The sequence below is a fragment of the Chrysemys picta genome, chromosome 15 (assembly GCF_011386835.1).
Source record: "Chrysemys picta bellii isolate R12L10 chromosome 15, ASM1138683v2, whole genome shotgun sequence".
Classification (NCBI taxonomy): Eukaryota; Metazoa; Chordata; order Testudines; family Emydidae; genus Chrysemys; species Chrysemys picta.
Window position 1 is genome coordinate 26,042,603 of NC_088805.1, and position 15,988 is coordinate 26,058,590.

A 15,988-nucleotide genomic window follows, 5' to 3' on the forward strand; every position below is an offset into this window, starting at 1 on the left:
GCAGCTTCCAGCTGACTCATCAGAACTGTATATTTCAGCTCTGGCTACCAAGTAAGATCACCAAGACCCTGTTTTTTAACTACCAGCTAGATTCAAGAGGCCCCAAAATCCTCTGGTTCTCACTTTGGGGGGAGAGATGGAAGTCAAAAAGTAGTGTATGTATTTTTAGAAACATTTTTCAATTTCATTAACTTAATTTGCTGTTAATGTTCCCAAATAAAGATGTTTTTAAAAAGTAATTACATACCTAAAAGAACATCTTTTATGTTTTAAGTTCAAGCATTTAAGATTGCCAGTGTGACCTTAATTCTTCCCCCTTGTTTGTCCATCCTGTGCCCTGAATGAGTCAGGGATCCTGGGGGGACGGACGAGATCATGTAATTAAATACTGTATCATAATGCATATGGAACAAGAGGGAAGAAACAAGATTGCATGGGCAACCATAAATCTGGCACTTCTAACTCTTGAGTACTTGACTTTGCCATCTTAATGGTGTTCACTTAACATAGTCTCTTGTACGTACTTTTGTCCTTTTTTTAAAGTTTAAACAAACTCTGTTATGAAAAACTGTGACACACCTCATCTTGTGTCATCAGTGTTTGTACCCTGAGCCTGCAGGACAGACTTCTGCCACTGAGCTACGGACTAACTACAATAGCTGGCAGTAGGAGAAGGCTGTTGTCCCAGCTGGGGTATAGGCTACTGGAGCCAGGGAATGCTCAGGAGTAGCTTGGCACAAATCTTTCTTCACCCTTTCTTGGAGTTTGAGGGAGCTCCTGCCCGTTGTGGTGCCCCCAGAAGGGGGATTGGCCCCAAAAGCACATGCCAATATGGGAGAAGTCTGGTTCATGCTCACACACACCAGCTGCTGCAACAGTTCCACATGTTTCCGGTATAGCGTGTGCTGATGCTGTCGCTTTATCAGCATGCACCCAGCTCTTTAGAATGTTTGTTGGCAATTATTTTGATGTGGTGCCAAAACTTTCCTGAGGCATGCAAGGAAGAGAAGGGAAATGGTGATTTTCAAACGTTTATAACTTTATCAAACCTCAACAACTTCATGGGACCAACAAATGGCACTTCCCTAGCCTGAGGGCTTTCTTCCTGCAGAATTTCAAAGACCTGCTGCAAACAGTGGAGGTGTTAGAGCTTCTCAAAAAAAAAGTCACAAGAATCTTCTCATAGAAAGTGTTAGGCAACCTAAATATAGAGGTTACTACCAAATCAAAATGCATCGATAAGTGCAGCAGCACTGGATACCCACACTTCTTGGTTGTCTTGGAGATTGGCATTACTGATATTACAGTTTTCTTTACTGGAGCATTAAGTAATCAGGGAAGCTGATCTCTGGGAAGCTGGTGTTCTGTCATAATTTCCTCCCAAAACCATCTAATTCCTGGACACAACTTCCCCGTGTGCAAGAATGTTCCCCTTTCCCTGCAATCTCTCCAAGAGATTTTAAAGTGATGAAGGTTCAGTTAGAAACACAGGGGCTGAGGTTACATAATACCTCACATAAAATGGAGGTATGGCAACTGTATGAATTGCATACTATCACTTCTGGATTTCTGGCAACTACTCTGTGCAGATCACCCTGGGACTAGAACACTCCAAAATGCCCTTTTAAAATAATCTCAAGAATCAGACCCTGACCACTGCCTTAATGTCTTTCTCCGAAAGGAGAATGCGACTACCCTTGCCACAGGTCCCATCTTGCTTTTGTCCTTGACTACACCATGCTGAGTAGAGTCCCTGTGGTCACACTGAGAATCATTATTGTCTTCCCATGAGCTGCAGTTGTTATGGTAGTGCAGTGGAAAGATGTCTTTAGTGTTGTGTAGCTGTGTCACTCAATGTTGTACTATTCATAATTATAAAGCCAGAAGAGACCACTGTGATCATCTAGTCCATTAGCCATCTCCATCTCTTCAATGCCACAGAGAACCTCTTTTTACCTCAATGTGGGTGCTTTGGGGTAGATCCAAGCCCTAGATAACTACTGCCTTACAATCTGTAGAATCCAATGTCTTAATGTTTCTGTTTGTACCAACATTTTATGAGTACCAAAACGGATCCATATTCTCATTAAATGACACATCCCATTGGTCCATTGTCTTGTTCTATAGTATGTCATCACAGAATCTTGGAAATTCTATCTTGTATGGAAATGTCAGGAGGCTGTTCTCCAGTACTGAGAATCCTGCAAGAAGTTGCAAGGATCTGTACTACAGTGCAGTAGAAAATGCTATAAGAGACAGAATAGCACCACACAACGTAGAGTTCTCCTCGAGCAACCTTCTCTTAGTGCAGGTTCCATTGTATACATTTAAACAAAAGCCAACTTCCATTAGGTAACCTTAACAACAGCTTCAGTGTGTCCCAGTCCCAGAGGTTTCCAGCACCATTTGTCTCAACCTTTTGTTAAAGGCAAATGATTTGCTGTCTTGGACGTTCCCGTAATAAGGTTTCACCATACTTGGGTACAATGCACTTCAGTGCTCTGTTTCCTTGCCCTATATAGGGGGAGTTACCGCGCGTGCCTAATTTCCTGTGCCTCAAGAGGTGAATCAAAGTCCACAGTAAAACAAACATCTATTATTCTGTTTTCTTGGAACTCCACTTTTATCTTGTTAAGGGATTAGTGCCTTAAAGCCTGTCTGGAGCTAATGCTTTAAATGTGTTAACTACAAACAAATGAGCACCCTGTGCCCCTATCCCGGCTCTCAGCATGGAGGCTGCTGCCTAGAATGCACTCAGACTTTCTATGAAAGTTAATGACCAGTTCCAATACTAAGTGTCATTAAATGCTTTAATAAACAGGTAATGTGAAATGCCTTTTACTCTTTGTGGGCCTGATTCTGCTTTTGTACTGGTTCTACTAGTGTAACTCCACGGACATTATTGGAGTTTCTCCTGATTCACCCAAGGCTAGAATTGGACCCTTATATCTGCAGGGTAACTGTGTGCTATAACTCTGACTCTCTTTAATAACAGGTTCCTAGATGTCAGGATGGCAGCTTCAAACCTGGAGAACCAGTTGCACAGTGCCCAGAAGAATCTGTTGTTTCTCCAGCGGGAACATGCCAACACACTCAAAGGTTTGCACGCTGAGATTCGACGACTGCAACAGCATTGCACAGGTAGTTACATAAATACTGCCAGCAGTGTTGCTACGAACACTTAGCAGCTCAGCTTTGTGCAGGCTTCACTCCCAAGTCCTCTCCTTCCTGAAGCCATTTGAAATACTATTTCACAATAGTATTCAAATATTATTTGACCAACTGCACTTTCAGAAGAAGCTTTGTATTATATTAGTATTATATTTTAGTAATCGCATAAAAATCTGCAGGTTCAATCCACTTCAGTTTTGAAATCTCCATAAAGCATCGTCTCCTGTGTTGTATTTAGCTCAAACAATGTACATTTCTGAGTACACAAACTATTGTCATAAATAAAGTACAATTGTTAAAATAACTGAAAAGTGTGTTTTTGTAAAGTGTTCTCTCATTTATTTCACGTACATTGGCTTACTTGCTAATATGGTAATCTGCAGTGGATCTCTTAATTCAAAGTAGAAAGGTTCTGCTATAATTTATTATAGCAAATAATAATGTACAGTAGAACCTGAGAGTTACGCACTGACCAGTCAACCACACACCTCAATTGAAACCGGAAGTATACAATCAGGCGGCAGCAGCAGACACCCCCTCCCCCAAAAGGAAGTACAGTACTGTGTTAAAAATAAACTACCAAAAGAATAAAAGCAAAGCAGCATTTTTCTTCTGCATAGTAAAGTTTCAAAGCTGTAGTAAGTCAATGTTCAGTTATAAATTTTTGAAAGAACAACCATAATGTTTTGTTCAGAGTTATGAACACCCTCCATTCCCAAGGTGTTCGTAACTGAGGTTCTACAGTATTGCTGTTTTAAGGGCTTATAAAAATGTTTGTAGTGCAAAATATGTATGTATGGTCTAGCAAAATTATAATTTGAACTCAGGTCTAATGTGTTGGTGAAAACTGATTTTGATTTAGTAGCAAAGATCACTCTTACATTTCTACTGGCTCCATTTAATATGAATTATTGTACCAGCACCAAATGAACCACAGAAACCCTGTAAGGTCCCAACTAGTGTGTATTCCCAGCCAATGCAGGATTTTTCCCTATGGTATATTCTCCAAAGCTCTGTCCAGTCAACAACTTTTCAGAGACTATTTCACAGTATTAGTGTACAAGTGTGCATTGGGCTCAAGCAAAATATAGTCTATTAAACTGATCAATGGCAAACAATGCTAATAAGTGAACAACCGGACAGAACAGATTTTACTCTTCAATTTTAGTCATGAAAATCATTTTAAGTATTTACATAATAAACAAACACTTAATTCAATAAAATTAAACACAAAAATTAACATGTGCAGCTGCAGGATACAGGGGTAGTTTGGGGAGCATTTTCTGTAGCTTTCTTTAAGTCACTAGCTTTTTAAATCTGTTGAAGCAGCCTTTTGTTACTAGAAACATCTATGAATGCAAAAGACAGTTCTAACCTCTTTGCAGATATGCTCTATTTTAATCTTATGTAATGTCCAAAAAATAAAACAGCTTTCTTTTTTAGATTTGACCTATGAGCTGACTCTGAAAAGTTCGGACCTGGCAGGTAAGAAATGCAGTGCAGGTGATGCTTTTCATGGTCTGGTTAACATCTTCCATCTTTGTAGTGGGGTAGGGGTGTGTGGTGTAGGCATGCATTTTTTTTTATAACGCAAGTATATAATAATACTTTTCAGTTAGAATTTATAGTGCCTTCCAACCCAGGATCCCCAAATGCTTTCTTACTTGCTAAGCTTAATTTCTGAATGCTTGTGAAGTGTTCCTATCCCAGGATCACAAAAGAAGCCTATGGAAGGACCAGGAATAAAACCCAGAACTGCTGACCCCCATTTCTTTGTTTTAACCACCAAAGCATCATTTCCCTTTTCCAGTACAAGAAGACAGAAACTATAAATACTCTCACTCTGCCCATAAATCACATTCTTGAAACTGTGCGACTACTGTAGCTGCATCACAGATCTGGAAAAAACTGCCAGGCATTTCAGATGTGTTGTGCTTCAGCTGCTGATAGTTACAACAGTAATGTTTGCTGTGGATAAACCCTAGACTAGGAAAAGGGTACAAACAGGCCTCACAACATGCCTTTGTGTTCAGTATTTGATTGTACCTATTTTACAGAAGGATAAGATGAATATGAAGAGATTAAGTGATTTGCCCGAGGCGTCACGCCATGGCAGTGGGGCAGCCAGGAATAGTGCCCAAGCGTTCTGACTTGAAGAGCACTCTTCTAAGCATTAGCTCACCATAACATTTATAGACTTTCTAATGTGGTACAGCCAGGCATTCTCCTAGCCAGGTTAATGAGTTCTTGTTACTCTTGATGGCCTTGCAGGATTTGCAAAATGACTTAAATTTGGGAGCGTTCAGCAACCAAAATTTACTATAATCTCTGGCTACTTTCCTAGAACAACTGAGCTATCTTCATTTTTATTTCAAGTTGGTATCATCAACTGGGTATCCTCCCCATCCTAAGCTGCTGAATGTGGCATTGATCTTGTATCTAATTTTTTGTTGAACTAAGAGCTATCGTGTTAGCTTTTAAACTATGAAGTGGTCAGGGTATTTCCAGAAGTTAGTCTATGGGATATTCTTACGTTCTGAGAATTAATTTTAAAGAAAGGAGTTGCATTGCTCATTTTTACCCAGTGGCTATAATTAGCTTGAAACCATTTACTTTTCCTGTTCTTCTAGAAAATGGTAATTCAAGAAGCGATGAACTCAAAAGAAAATGTGAAGCACTTGAAGCTCAGCTGAAAGTCAAAGAGGCTGAAAATAATGAATTATTAAAGGAACTGGAACAAAAGACTGCAATGATAATGGTGCTGGAAAACACCATCAAAGAAAGAGAAAAGAAATATTTAGAAGAGTTAAAAATGAAAAGCCATAAGCTAAATATGCTGTCAAGTGAACTAGAGCAGCGAGCAAGCACTATTGCATATCTAACTTCACAACTGCATGCTACCAAGAAAAAGCTTATGAGTTCAAGTGGGACTTCTGATGCCACCCCATCTGGAAGTCCAGTATTGTCCAACTACAAGCCAGCTCCTCCCAAAGATAAGCTACCTGAGACTCCCCGACGCAGAATGAAAAAGAGTCTGTCAACACCACTAAACCCGGAGTTTGAAGAGGCCTATAGATTAGGATCGGATAGTCGAAAGCTGCTGTTGCGAGAGCCTGTTGATGCTATGCCTGATCCCACTCCATTTTTATTGGCCAGGGAAACTGCAGAGATCCACCTGATCAAAGAGAGGCCTTTAGTTATTCCACCCATTGCTTCAGAACGCACATCAGGCCAATCACACAGTCCAGCAAAAGAGAAGCAGCACAAGGCACATATTGGTGTGGCACATCGAATTCACCATGTAGCAACATCCCAGCCTCAGCCTGAGGTTGAAACATTAGCAGTGGATCAGGTCAATGGAAGTAAAGTGGTCCGAAAGCATTCAGGGACAGACAGAACTGTATAAGTCAAATGATTGATGTGATGCTCTATTATTCTGTTGCTGTTTATGCACTGTGATCAAATAGGATAAATCTCATCTGCAGTAAAGTTTCTTTTAATGCCCCATGCATGCCAAATTTTTTCCAGATCTGTCATTAATAATTAGCCTACTTCAATGAAACACAAGTGAGACTCTCTGTTCATATTGCAAAGTATATAATTACTAAATGCTGTGGCCAAATCTAGGTGTACCTGACTGCTTGCTTCTAAGTACTACTCCATTTACTATAACTGCATATGTGGACAAAAGCACAGGCTACAGTCTGCATTATTAATCAACATTAATGAAAAAAGATACTAATTATAAACCTCCAGCAATATGTATTGGCTGTTAATGTTTAAAATGTCAATGTTCCTTTGAAGTCTTGATGGTGTGTATGTAGCATTTCATACACAGACTCTAACTTTCATGACAAAGCCTTTCTTATGGCAGCATTGAAAATAATGCAGATGTGTTAAGATAACCTATGAGAGAACTTTTTTCAGGTGGTCCTGATCAAATTGTGTTCATATTTTTGTTACATTTCTCTCCACTATTACAAAATTCCCAACAAACTTTATTTTATTAATCCTGTATTTTGATTTGTCTCCTTTTCTTCATTCTTTTTAACCGTTTCAAATGGTCCTAATATATAACTAACTCTGGAAAGAAAACACCAATTGAAAAACTATTGTGTAAGTCTTCATGGAGAGAGTATGAACACTGTCCTAATGGAAAGCAGGCTCCTGTTTTGGTGTTTAGAAATTGAATGGTTAATATTAAGCTTACACTAATTAATACTTTGCACTATGGTGCCTTTTGTACAAGGCTGTTAAAACGCCTTACTAAGGTGTAAAAATAATACACTGCACAAAAAGTGCACTATTGAAATGTTTGTTTTTATACTTAGCCTGTATACTGTACAATAGCATAAAAACCATCAGACCTAACCAATGATTTATTTGTTTTTGTTTTAAGTTTGAAACAACTTTATGGAGACACCAGGCTCACTCTGTTCTGAGGCACACTCATGGAAGGATGCAAAACCGAAATGGTATTTTTAGAGTTATTTGAGAATGTTAACCTTGGGAGCCCTTCAACTCATTCTCAATGTTTCAAATGGTTTGGAGAATTCCATTACTAAAACTGTCAATTATTAGCAAAGTACAAATATTCTGGGGTTTTTTTTTTATAAGAGGATGGGGATCTACAGTTCAAAGGAAAATTAGTTACTAAACTGTGAGACAAAAAAGGGGAATGTTTTCCTTTTTAACTCACAATTTTAAAAACTGTTTTGGTTTAGTATCTCTAGTAGCAAATAAACAGAAATATTTAAGTAGTTTATCCTTAAACCCCTCATTCCGGATGTTTGGAAGATGGCCCTAGTTTGCAGTTCTGTAGCACACTTCAACCATAGATCTCAAGGTACTTTACAGCCGTGGATAAATCTGCTACTCATTTTAACCCGTGTCTTGAAATGACTTACCCAAGCGACCACAGGAAATCAGTACTGGAGAACCTGGCTTTCCTCAGGGTATTGTCATGCTGGTTTTCAAAGGATGGGAGGAACAGTGTTGTCTTTGACCTGTCCTATGTGATTCCTATGCTCCCAAAAATACTTCATCTCTCCCAGTAACATACCAGCTGCTTGCCCTTTCCCCTACCCCAAATACACACACCACAAAAACGCAAATGCAGATTTTGTATAAGCATATTCCTTTAACTCCTAAATTTCTGGGAGTTAGCCTCAACACTCATTCTTGCTGTGGTATGAGTCTGCTGTCCGATAAAGCACAACAAATAAAACTGAGCAAATGACTACTCCAAAATGCTGGTAGGTCCATGATGTGCCTTTACCAATTCAAAATACAATACTTGTTTAAGCTAATAAAAGAAACAACTTCTTAGGAGAGGTTGGAAGTAGGTACTTATCCTTTAGACTAAGGACATTATAGATCAGCCAGTGCTTTAGAAAGTAATCCAACTTCCCATGCCTGAGTCTAAAGATGGGATGCCTGAGTCTAAAGTTTACAGTAAAGTGTAAGATTGAAGCTACAATGATATCAAAACCAGTCTGTGGCACGGAAAGAATCTCTTCTAAAGAAAGACCATAGCAGGACGCAGGGGGAAGTGAAAAACGTTTCTTCTAATCATCCCAACCTATGACAGTATTTGTGTGCGAGATTATTTTGTTTTAAGAACTCTCCAGCCTAAAAGGCTAAACCCTTTATTTTTCAAAAGTATAGAAAAAGTTAAATACAAATTGACATAAATGGCTAAAATTCTTCTTTAAATTTGAAGACAAAATTAAATATAAGTTAAACTGCATGGTGCTTTGTATTTACTAAATCATAATGTCTTAGGAAAAATTGCTGCAAATACTTATTTTGAAAATGTCTCTGGGCCAGTTTAAAATCAGTAGAATTCTCTTGAAAACATAGGGAGCAAAAAACTTGATCCCGTGCTTCTTGGCTTAATTTGACTTCATAAGTTGTTCTCAGATATCCACCAATGCACTTTGGGTGTGGGAAATGGACAGTTTAAGGTGTCAGTCAGAGTTCAAAGTGAGACACACCCCTTGCAGCACCCAGTGGGAAATATGCTTTATGGTTGAAAGATCAGCTTCAAAAACTAAGCCAATGCCCATGGCATTTCTTCTCATGGAGGTTGTGTACACAGGTGTCCGGAATGTGTTCTAAAACAAGAGAAAAGCAGCTATTGTTTGAAGTACAACAGGGGCTCATGACTCTGCAAACTAATCACATGAATAAGGATCCTTAACAAGGATTAGGTGTTGCAGGATTGAACCCTTATGCCTTTAGTAAAGGTGATATAAGAAGCTTGCATTCACTATTAGAATCCTAAATCCATAATGTTAAGACAGTCTTAATTTAAATCACTGGCTGGGGCAGATAGGGGGACAGGGATGTATCAGCTTCCCCAATTTTCATTTCATACAGTAATCCTAATTGTCCAAAACTAAATGCGTCACCAACTGATAGCAACTAACAGCAGAGAAATCTAATTAAGAAAGACAAAAATGATGCCTTGTCTATTTCACACACAGTCCTCTCTAAAGCTATTTTGCTGTTAAAACAGTCACATCTGTATGTGCTCTGCCTGTGGTAATAGGAAAGAGCCTGTCAATCTATCCTTGAGGGAAGATGTTCATACCTGTAGTTTGAGCCGATGTGATTCGATAGGAATTATCTTTAAAATAGGTAAATCTACCATCAAGACTTTGGGCTTGCTCCGGGCAAGACAGCAATTCTCAATGTCCCAGTCTGCTCCTTCCAGGTATAGACCAGAAACAAAGCATCCTGCAGCAAGTAGAAAAGCAACATTTTGCTAAATGAATCCATTTGAAAAGGATTCTTTTTTTGTAAGGCACATTCTCTCTGGACTTGCAAGACCTTGTTACTATGGGTTTACAGCAACCTCAGTGCACTGAAATACTGTAAGTGACTCCTATGTTTACTTACTGTGAATCAGGCACAAGCCAACTTTATGCAGTTTTTAAAATTAAAAATATCTTGAATTACACTATCTAGGCTAAACATTTTTAAAGGCGCTCAAGCCTCAGGGCATAAACCAGCTACTAAGTGCCTGGGGCATGTTATTGTATAGCACCTCAACACCTTTGTACTATATGGAAATTTCCTCTGTCAAAGAAGGGCTATTGGAGGTGATGGACACCTGCTGCACTGATACAGCACTTCCTATGTCTTTGGTGAATTAATAATTAGATTGGAAAACTGAAAATTTTGACAAAGGAAACTACAAAAATGTTCAAATATTTCCCCTGATTTGTTGACCAGCGTTGATAACTACTGCTAGGCTGTAGTTATCTGTCTAAAGGTCTTTAATATTAAGGAATAAACCCTTAGCATTACTGTCACCTGATATTTTTACTGATAAGCAAGCTAAAGTAGAGAGCTTATACTTGCCTAAGGTCAAAAAGAAAGCTACTAGCAAAGCAATAAAAGGCTCCCAGGAGTCTTGACTCCCAGCCCTCTGTTCTAAGCCTTAAGAGCTACATTTGCAAAGGCACTTAGGTTCCAAAATCCCAGATTCGCTAAGCCCTTGCTTAACTGCTGCCTAAACTCACTCCGTGCCCAAGATTTTCCTGTAAAAGATCCTTAAGTGCCTATGTTTCCATCCCTGGGCCCATGCATTGCTGTGTCCCTCTAGGGGTCCACATGCCTAAGCCCCCGTGTGAGCCAGAAAATCCACTGATCTTGCCTGCAGGGCCTGAGCTAGGCAAGCTCAGAGGCCACCTAACTCCACACAGCATGGGGGGAGGAGGATCTTCCTCATACGTTGTAGCTCAGTGATTCAGCTGGGATATGAGAGACCCCCTAACTTCAAGTCAAGTCCCCCCAACTGCCTGGGAGAAGGGATTTGACCAGCAATCTGGCACCTCTCAGATGAGTGCCCTAACCACTGAGCTAGTCCAGATTCCCTCAATCTCTCCTGTCGAAGCAGTTCCACTATGTATAAATAATGAAAGAGGCAAAATGGAACAGAGCGCATGAGGCTGGTAGGTAAGGCACTCACCTGACAGACCCAGCATCTAGTCCTCTGTGCCAATGACTCGCTAATAATTTATATGAAGTGCAGTCGCTTCAACGAACGCAATTGAGGGGCCTCCCCACATCAGACTATCCTATGTGCAGTGGTTAGGGCACTCACCCAAGAGGTGGAAGACTTCTGGTCAAATCAGGCAGAGAGGGGACTTGAACTGGAGGTCTCCCACATCCCAGGTGAGTACCCTCACTATTGGGCTAAAAGTTAGGAGGCTGGTCCACCTCCTCTGTTTCTTGCAATAAATACCTTAGGCACCTGACTCCAGGAGAGGTTTCCAGTTGCAGAGCACAGCACTAGCTGCTTCTCTGCTACCTGGATTTAGGGATGGGGCCTAGCACAGACCCCTCTCCTCCACCAATGGCACTGGCTAGTTCAGGCAGCCCCTGCTCAATGTACTGGTTTTTGTGACTTCCATTCTTAGGCACCTGTCTCCCCACATTGATTGTACAGGGAGCCTAGGCCCCAAACCCAGGCTTTGTGAATCCTAGTGATTTTCTAGGAACCTAAAAGTTAGCTGTTGTGATGCTCAACATCAGTCCCTTTCAGGGCTGTGCTACCCTAGAAAATTAGTGACATCGCTCAGGGGTGTGAAAAATCCATGCCTCTCAGCACTGCAGTGAAGCTGACCTCAGGCCCCCAGGCAGCCGTTGACGGAAGAACTCTTCCATTCCCTAGCTACCACCTCTCAGGGAGGCGGATTTACTACTGTGCCAGGAGAGCCTCTCCCTTTGCTGTAGTGTCCACAATGAAGTGCTACAGCTGTGTAGCTGCAGCTGTGCCGCTGTAGCATTTTATATATAGATAGAGCCTCACTCCCATTCCCACTGAATACCTTGGCATCAGTTCCTTCCACTGAATGGTCATGCGTGACAAACAAATCCAAGTTCTTGGCTGTAAAGGCATAAGTTAAAACAAACTAATACTTATTACCTTTATAAAATGGCCAAATATTGTGTTTGCAGCCCAATTACCAACCGCTTTTGCAAACTCTGCATTGGAAAGTGCTACCTTGCCCAGGGCGCTCGGTGACTTCCTCTGCAGTACCATACTGGGTCACTTGTGTGTACAGGGTGGAGCGATCCAGCGGCCAGCCATTTTTCCTACAGGTGGCTTGAACAAGAGCTGTGAGATAAGACTCGGGAATATGTAGTCCTGAGAGCCACATAACATTTGGTTCGCCCTCATTAACCTGGAATCAATCACAAGAGAGACCTCTTTAAATTCTGAACTGCTCTGTCCCATGAGGAAAGTGCCTGCTCCTCATTCAAAAATTGGGGGTTCAGTGCTATGGAAGCTGCAGGTGCTAAGCATCGCTAAAGATTGGCCAATGAATCTTATTTAATCAGCAGTGTGCAGTGCGGGGGGGGAGGGATAGCTCAGTGGTTTGAGCATTGACCTGCTAAATCCAGGTTGTGAGTTCAATCCTTGAGGGGGCCATTTAGGGAACTGGGGTAATAAAAAAAAAAAAAAAAAGCTGGGGATTTGTCCTGCTTTGAGGAAAGGGGGGGTGGACTAGATGATCTCCTGAGATCCCTTCCAACCTTGATATTCTATGATTCAATAACACTATACATGGTGTCATTACTGTAACTAAATGGGTTTGTTTCAAATAGCTTTTAGTTAAAGCATTTTGTGTTAGGTGTTGAAGCCTATAGACTGACTCTATTTGGGCACTAAATAATGCAGACACAGAAGACGGTTTCTCTGTTCTCTTACTCACCCAGGATGTGTACTGGTTATACCTATTCTTAAAGTAAATCATCCAATTTCCAAGTGTTTTTAGTGTGTCAGGTGCCAGCTTTCTCCAGATGCTAGGGATCTGTCCATTAAAGAGCGCCCGAGCCACTTCATCCAGTTCACTGCTCATTCCAACTTCCCCAGCCAAGGCCTGGTGAGAGAATTTGCAGAGACAGAACTTAAGAATTTCAAAGCCCAACAGATTTAAATGAGGAGGATTCCCTTTGAAACTTAATATTCTTACTCTTTGTAGTTCAGCCAGGGATCTGGACATACGAATGATCAGTTTGTTAAAACGTTCCAATTCCTGCAACAGCACAACTGTTGTTGGCGAAATTTCTATTCCCAAAGTCTTTCTTATCTGGTCAAGATCAAATATTTGAGGCATCTTGTTTTCTATGTCCTTTGCAACCTGTCCAATATATTCATCTCGACCAATTCCACTGCCAGATTCCCCTGTAATGAAAACAATTTAGCGAGCGCTAAATAACTTTACATTTTCTATTAGTCTAAATTCAATATTACATGAATTCAAATGTTTCCTATAGATTGTTAATACTAGCAGATTCTTGTTCCTCTCCTGCAACATCTTGCACATGGGCACTGTAGCGGGGTGATCACACCCCGCTCTGGCCCTGGAAGGCCACGCCCCAATCAGGCCTCAGCTGGCCCTTAAAAGAGGGCAGAGGGCCAGGAGCAGAGTCAGTTTCTCTCTGCCTCTAGAGAGGGAAGGGCCTGGCTGCTCAGGAGCTCACAGGGTACTGAAACCTCCCAGGCTGCAGGCTAACACGGCCCAGAAGGGTACTGGGGTTGCAGAGGGCAGCCCAGGGGTACGCCAAGGCAGCAGGTCCAAACCCCCTTGCCTGTGATGCTTGTACACAGCAGTCTGCCCCAGTGAACGGGGGCTAGATGGTGACTGGCAATAGCCTGATAGGGAATTAGCTCTTTCCATTCATTTCTCCACCTTCAGTTCCTTCACTTGGATTCCGGGCAACAGTCCTTGCCCTTCCCCCTGTATTGGGGCGGACCGCATATGCCTGCATTCTCCACCACTCTTGTAACGGGGCGATGCTCACCTCCGTGGCGCCTCCTGCTGCCCTCCCAGGGAATTAGCTCACCAGCCTCCGGAGCGCCCTCTGCTGGCCGGTGTCTTGCCTTTCGCTGGCCCCCGTGTCCCTCCCAGACCCCGGTGCCCCCTTCTCTTGGGGGCTGCCCCCTGGCAGTATCCCCACCCAGAGGAACCTCCACCCACTATCCCCACCTCACTTCAGTATCAGGCTACTGCCAGTCACCATCTAGGGCAGATTGCAGTGTACAAGCCACTCATCACAGGCAAGGGGGGTTTGGACCTACCCCTGGACTGCCCTCTGCAACCCCAGTATCCTTCTGAGCCTTTAACCAGGCCTGCAGCCTGGGAGATTTCCAGGCTGGAGCTCCCCAGCTCCTCTGGCCTTTCCCCCAGCCCTGCTCCACTCTAGGTACCCTGTGAGCTCCTGAGCAGCCAGGCCCTTCCCTCTCTAGAGGCAGAGAGAGACTGACTCTGCTCCTGGCCCACTACCCTCTTATAAGGGCCAGCTGAACCCTGATTGGGGCATGGCCTTCCAGGGCCAGAGCGGGGTGATCACCCCGCTACAGGCACCCTGCTGTGCCCACATGGAGCCATGCTGAAGACAATGGCCATGCAAACACAACAGGCTGCCCATGTGTAAGAAGTTACAAGACCAAGGTCTTGTACATTCATGATTTACTTTTTGTTTGCAAGAACTGTATTCTAGGTGACAAAATCATACCTGTTTGAGGTTGCAGCTCAAGAAGATGAGACCACATATCTCGAGCAGCCTGTGTATAGTATCCGATTTCAGCATTGGGATGAAGACCAAACACCTCTGGGGTATTAGCAAGTGGTAGAGACTCTAGCTCCTCTAGAACACAAAAATACATGAGGCTCGTCAAAATGCAGTGTAGTAAGATATCGCTACCAGATTTACTTGTGTAAAGGGTGTTTAAGGTTTAAAAAGTAAAGAATGTATTTATAAAATCTTCAGTTTTTTCTAAAGATTTTATAAAGAGAAGTGTGATGAGCTGACCACTAGACTCTCGCAGATCTACACACGGCTGGCCTTCTTAACCAAGGGAATAAAAACATTTCTATCAGTGCACACAATGGATGGCTGAAGTTTGCTACAGCCCTTATATAATAATAGAAATACAGAAAGGAAAACATAACTGTAGGTAGAATTTTTAAATACTAACTTGTATGGAAGGAAATGCATTTCTTACCAACAAAGTCATCCTTTGAATTCCCTCCTGGGATTTTATAATCAACCTCTTCATTTTTATAAAAATGGAATGGTTGGAATGTGTCAAATATGAAATCCCCTAAATACTCATCCATATATATGGTCAGAATGCGACGATCAAAGCTGTCAATTGCACGCCCACCGTACATGACCTAGAAATTGGTGAAACTATTTTTATATAACATGCTTACTTGCAACAAGTAGATTTTAAAACTTTTGAAAACTTCAAAATATTTTTGGCTGTTACATACTGCCCCTCCAAGAGGAAACCCTGTGCTTCTCTGGTAACTCCTCCTAACGGGGCAAAAGCAGGAAGTGCTTGGACATTAGTGGGAGTCGAGAGATGGCTGCCAGATTGTGAAGATCATGGCAGGGCTGGTCCTCTCAAGCTTGATTACTGCAAGGACCACAAAGGGTCAAGAGCTCACTAAGATGAAACCATTCAGTTTCCTCAGCAGCGTTACTGAACTATGCATAGTGTGTAAAGAGAGCTCTGAAATGCTGCAACACTTCAGGAGCTTTGTAAATATCCCTTCCTATAGTTCACACTCCAGCACTGGCCTATTGTAATGATAATTCTTTGTAGCTAGTCTGTATAGTGGTTTTCACCAAAGGATCCCAAGGGCTTTCTAATCAAGAATTAAGACTCGCAGCTCCTCCGTGGTATAGGTAAATGTTATGTCCCTATTTCACTGAGGCAAAGAGGTTAAGTGACTTACTCAGGGCCATACAGTGATTTCTTGAAAAAGCCAGGCGAGAACAGTAGCCCACT

General features: G+C 41.9%; 2 protein-coding genes across 18 annotated transcripts in view; one reads left to right on the forward strand and one right to left on the reverse strand.

The window, feature by feature from the left end:
• CCDC92 (coiled-coil domain containing 92) overlaps positions 1 to 7,542 on the forward strand; it is a 226,700-nt gene extending 219,158 nt beyond the window's left edge. For 14 of the 17 annotated variants that reach the window (XM_065568048.1, XM_065568049.1, XM_042852524.2 and 11 more), the window contains 3 exons: positions 2,996 to 3,141; positions 4,615 to 4,656; positions 5,802 to 7,542. In XM_065568048.1, coding sequence (XP_065424120.1) covers positions 2,996 to 3,141; positions 4,615 to 4,656; positions 5,802 to 6,577 — 964 coding nt within the window. In that variant the 3' untranslated portion in view covers positions 6,578 to 7,542. Of the gene's footprint in view, positions 1 to 2,995; positions 3,142 to 4,601; positions 4,657 to 5,801 lie in introns of all 17 variants that reach the window. The other 3 variants (XM_065568055.1, XM_065568056.1, XM_065568057.1) reach the window with 1 other exon arrangement.
• A 1,261-nt stretch (positions 7,543 to 8,803) lies between these two features.
• DNAH10 (dynein axonemal heavy chain 10) overlaps positions 8,804 to 15,988 on the reverse strand; it is a 103,390-nt gene continuing 96,205 nt past the window's right edge. Inside the window, exons 73-79 of the mRNA XM_008163490.4 lie at positions 15,197 to 15,368; positions 14,707 to 14,838; positions 13,161 to 13,372; positions 12,900 to 13,067; positions 12,188 to 12,368; positions 9,767 to 9,912; positions 8,804 to 9,287 (exon numbers count right to left, since the gene is read on the reverse strand). Coding sequence (XP_008161712.2) covers positions 9,141 to 9,287; positions 9,767 to 9,912; positions 12,188 to 12,368; positions 12,900 to 13,067; positions 13,161 to 13,372; positions 14,707 to 14,838; positions 15,197 to 15,368 — 1,158 coding nt within the window. The 3' untranslated portion in view covers positions 8,804 to 9,140. The remainder of the gene's footprint in view (positions 9,288 to 9,766; positions 9,913 to 12,187; positions 12,369 to 12,899; positions 13,068 to 13,160; positions 13,373 to 14,706; positions 14,839 to 15,196; positions 15,369 to 15,988) is intronic.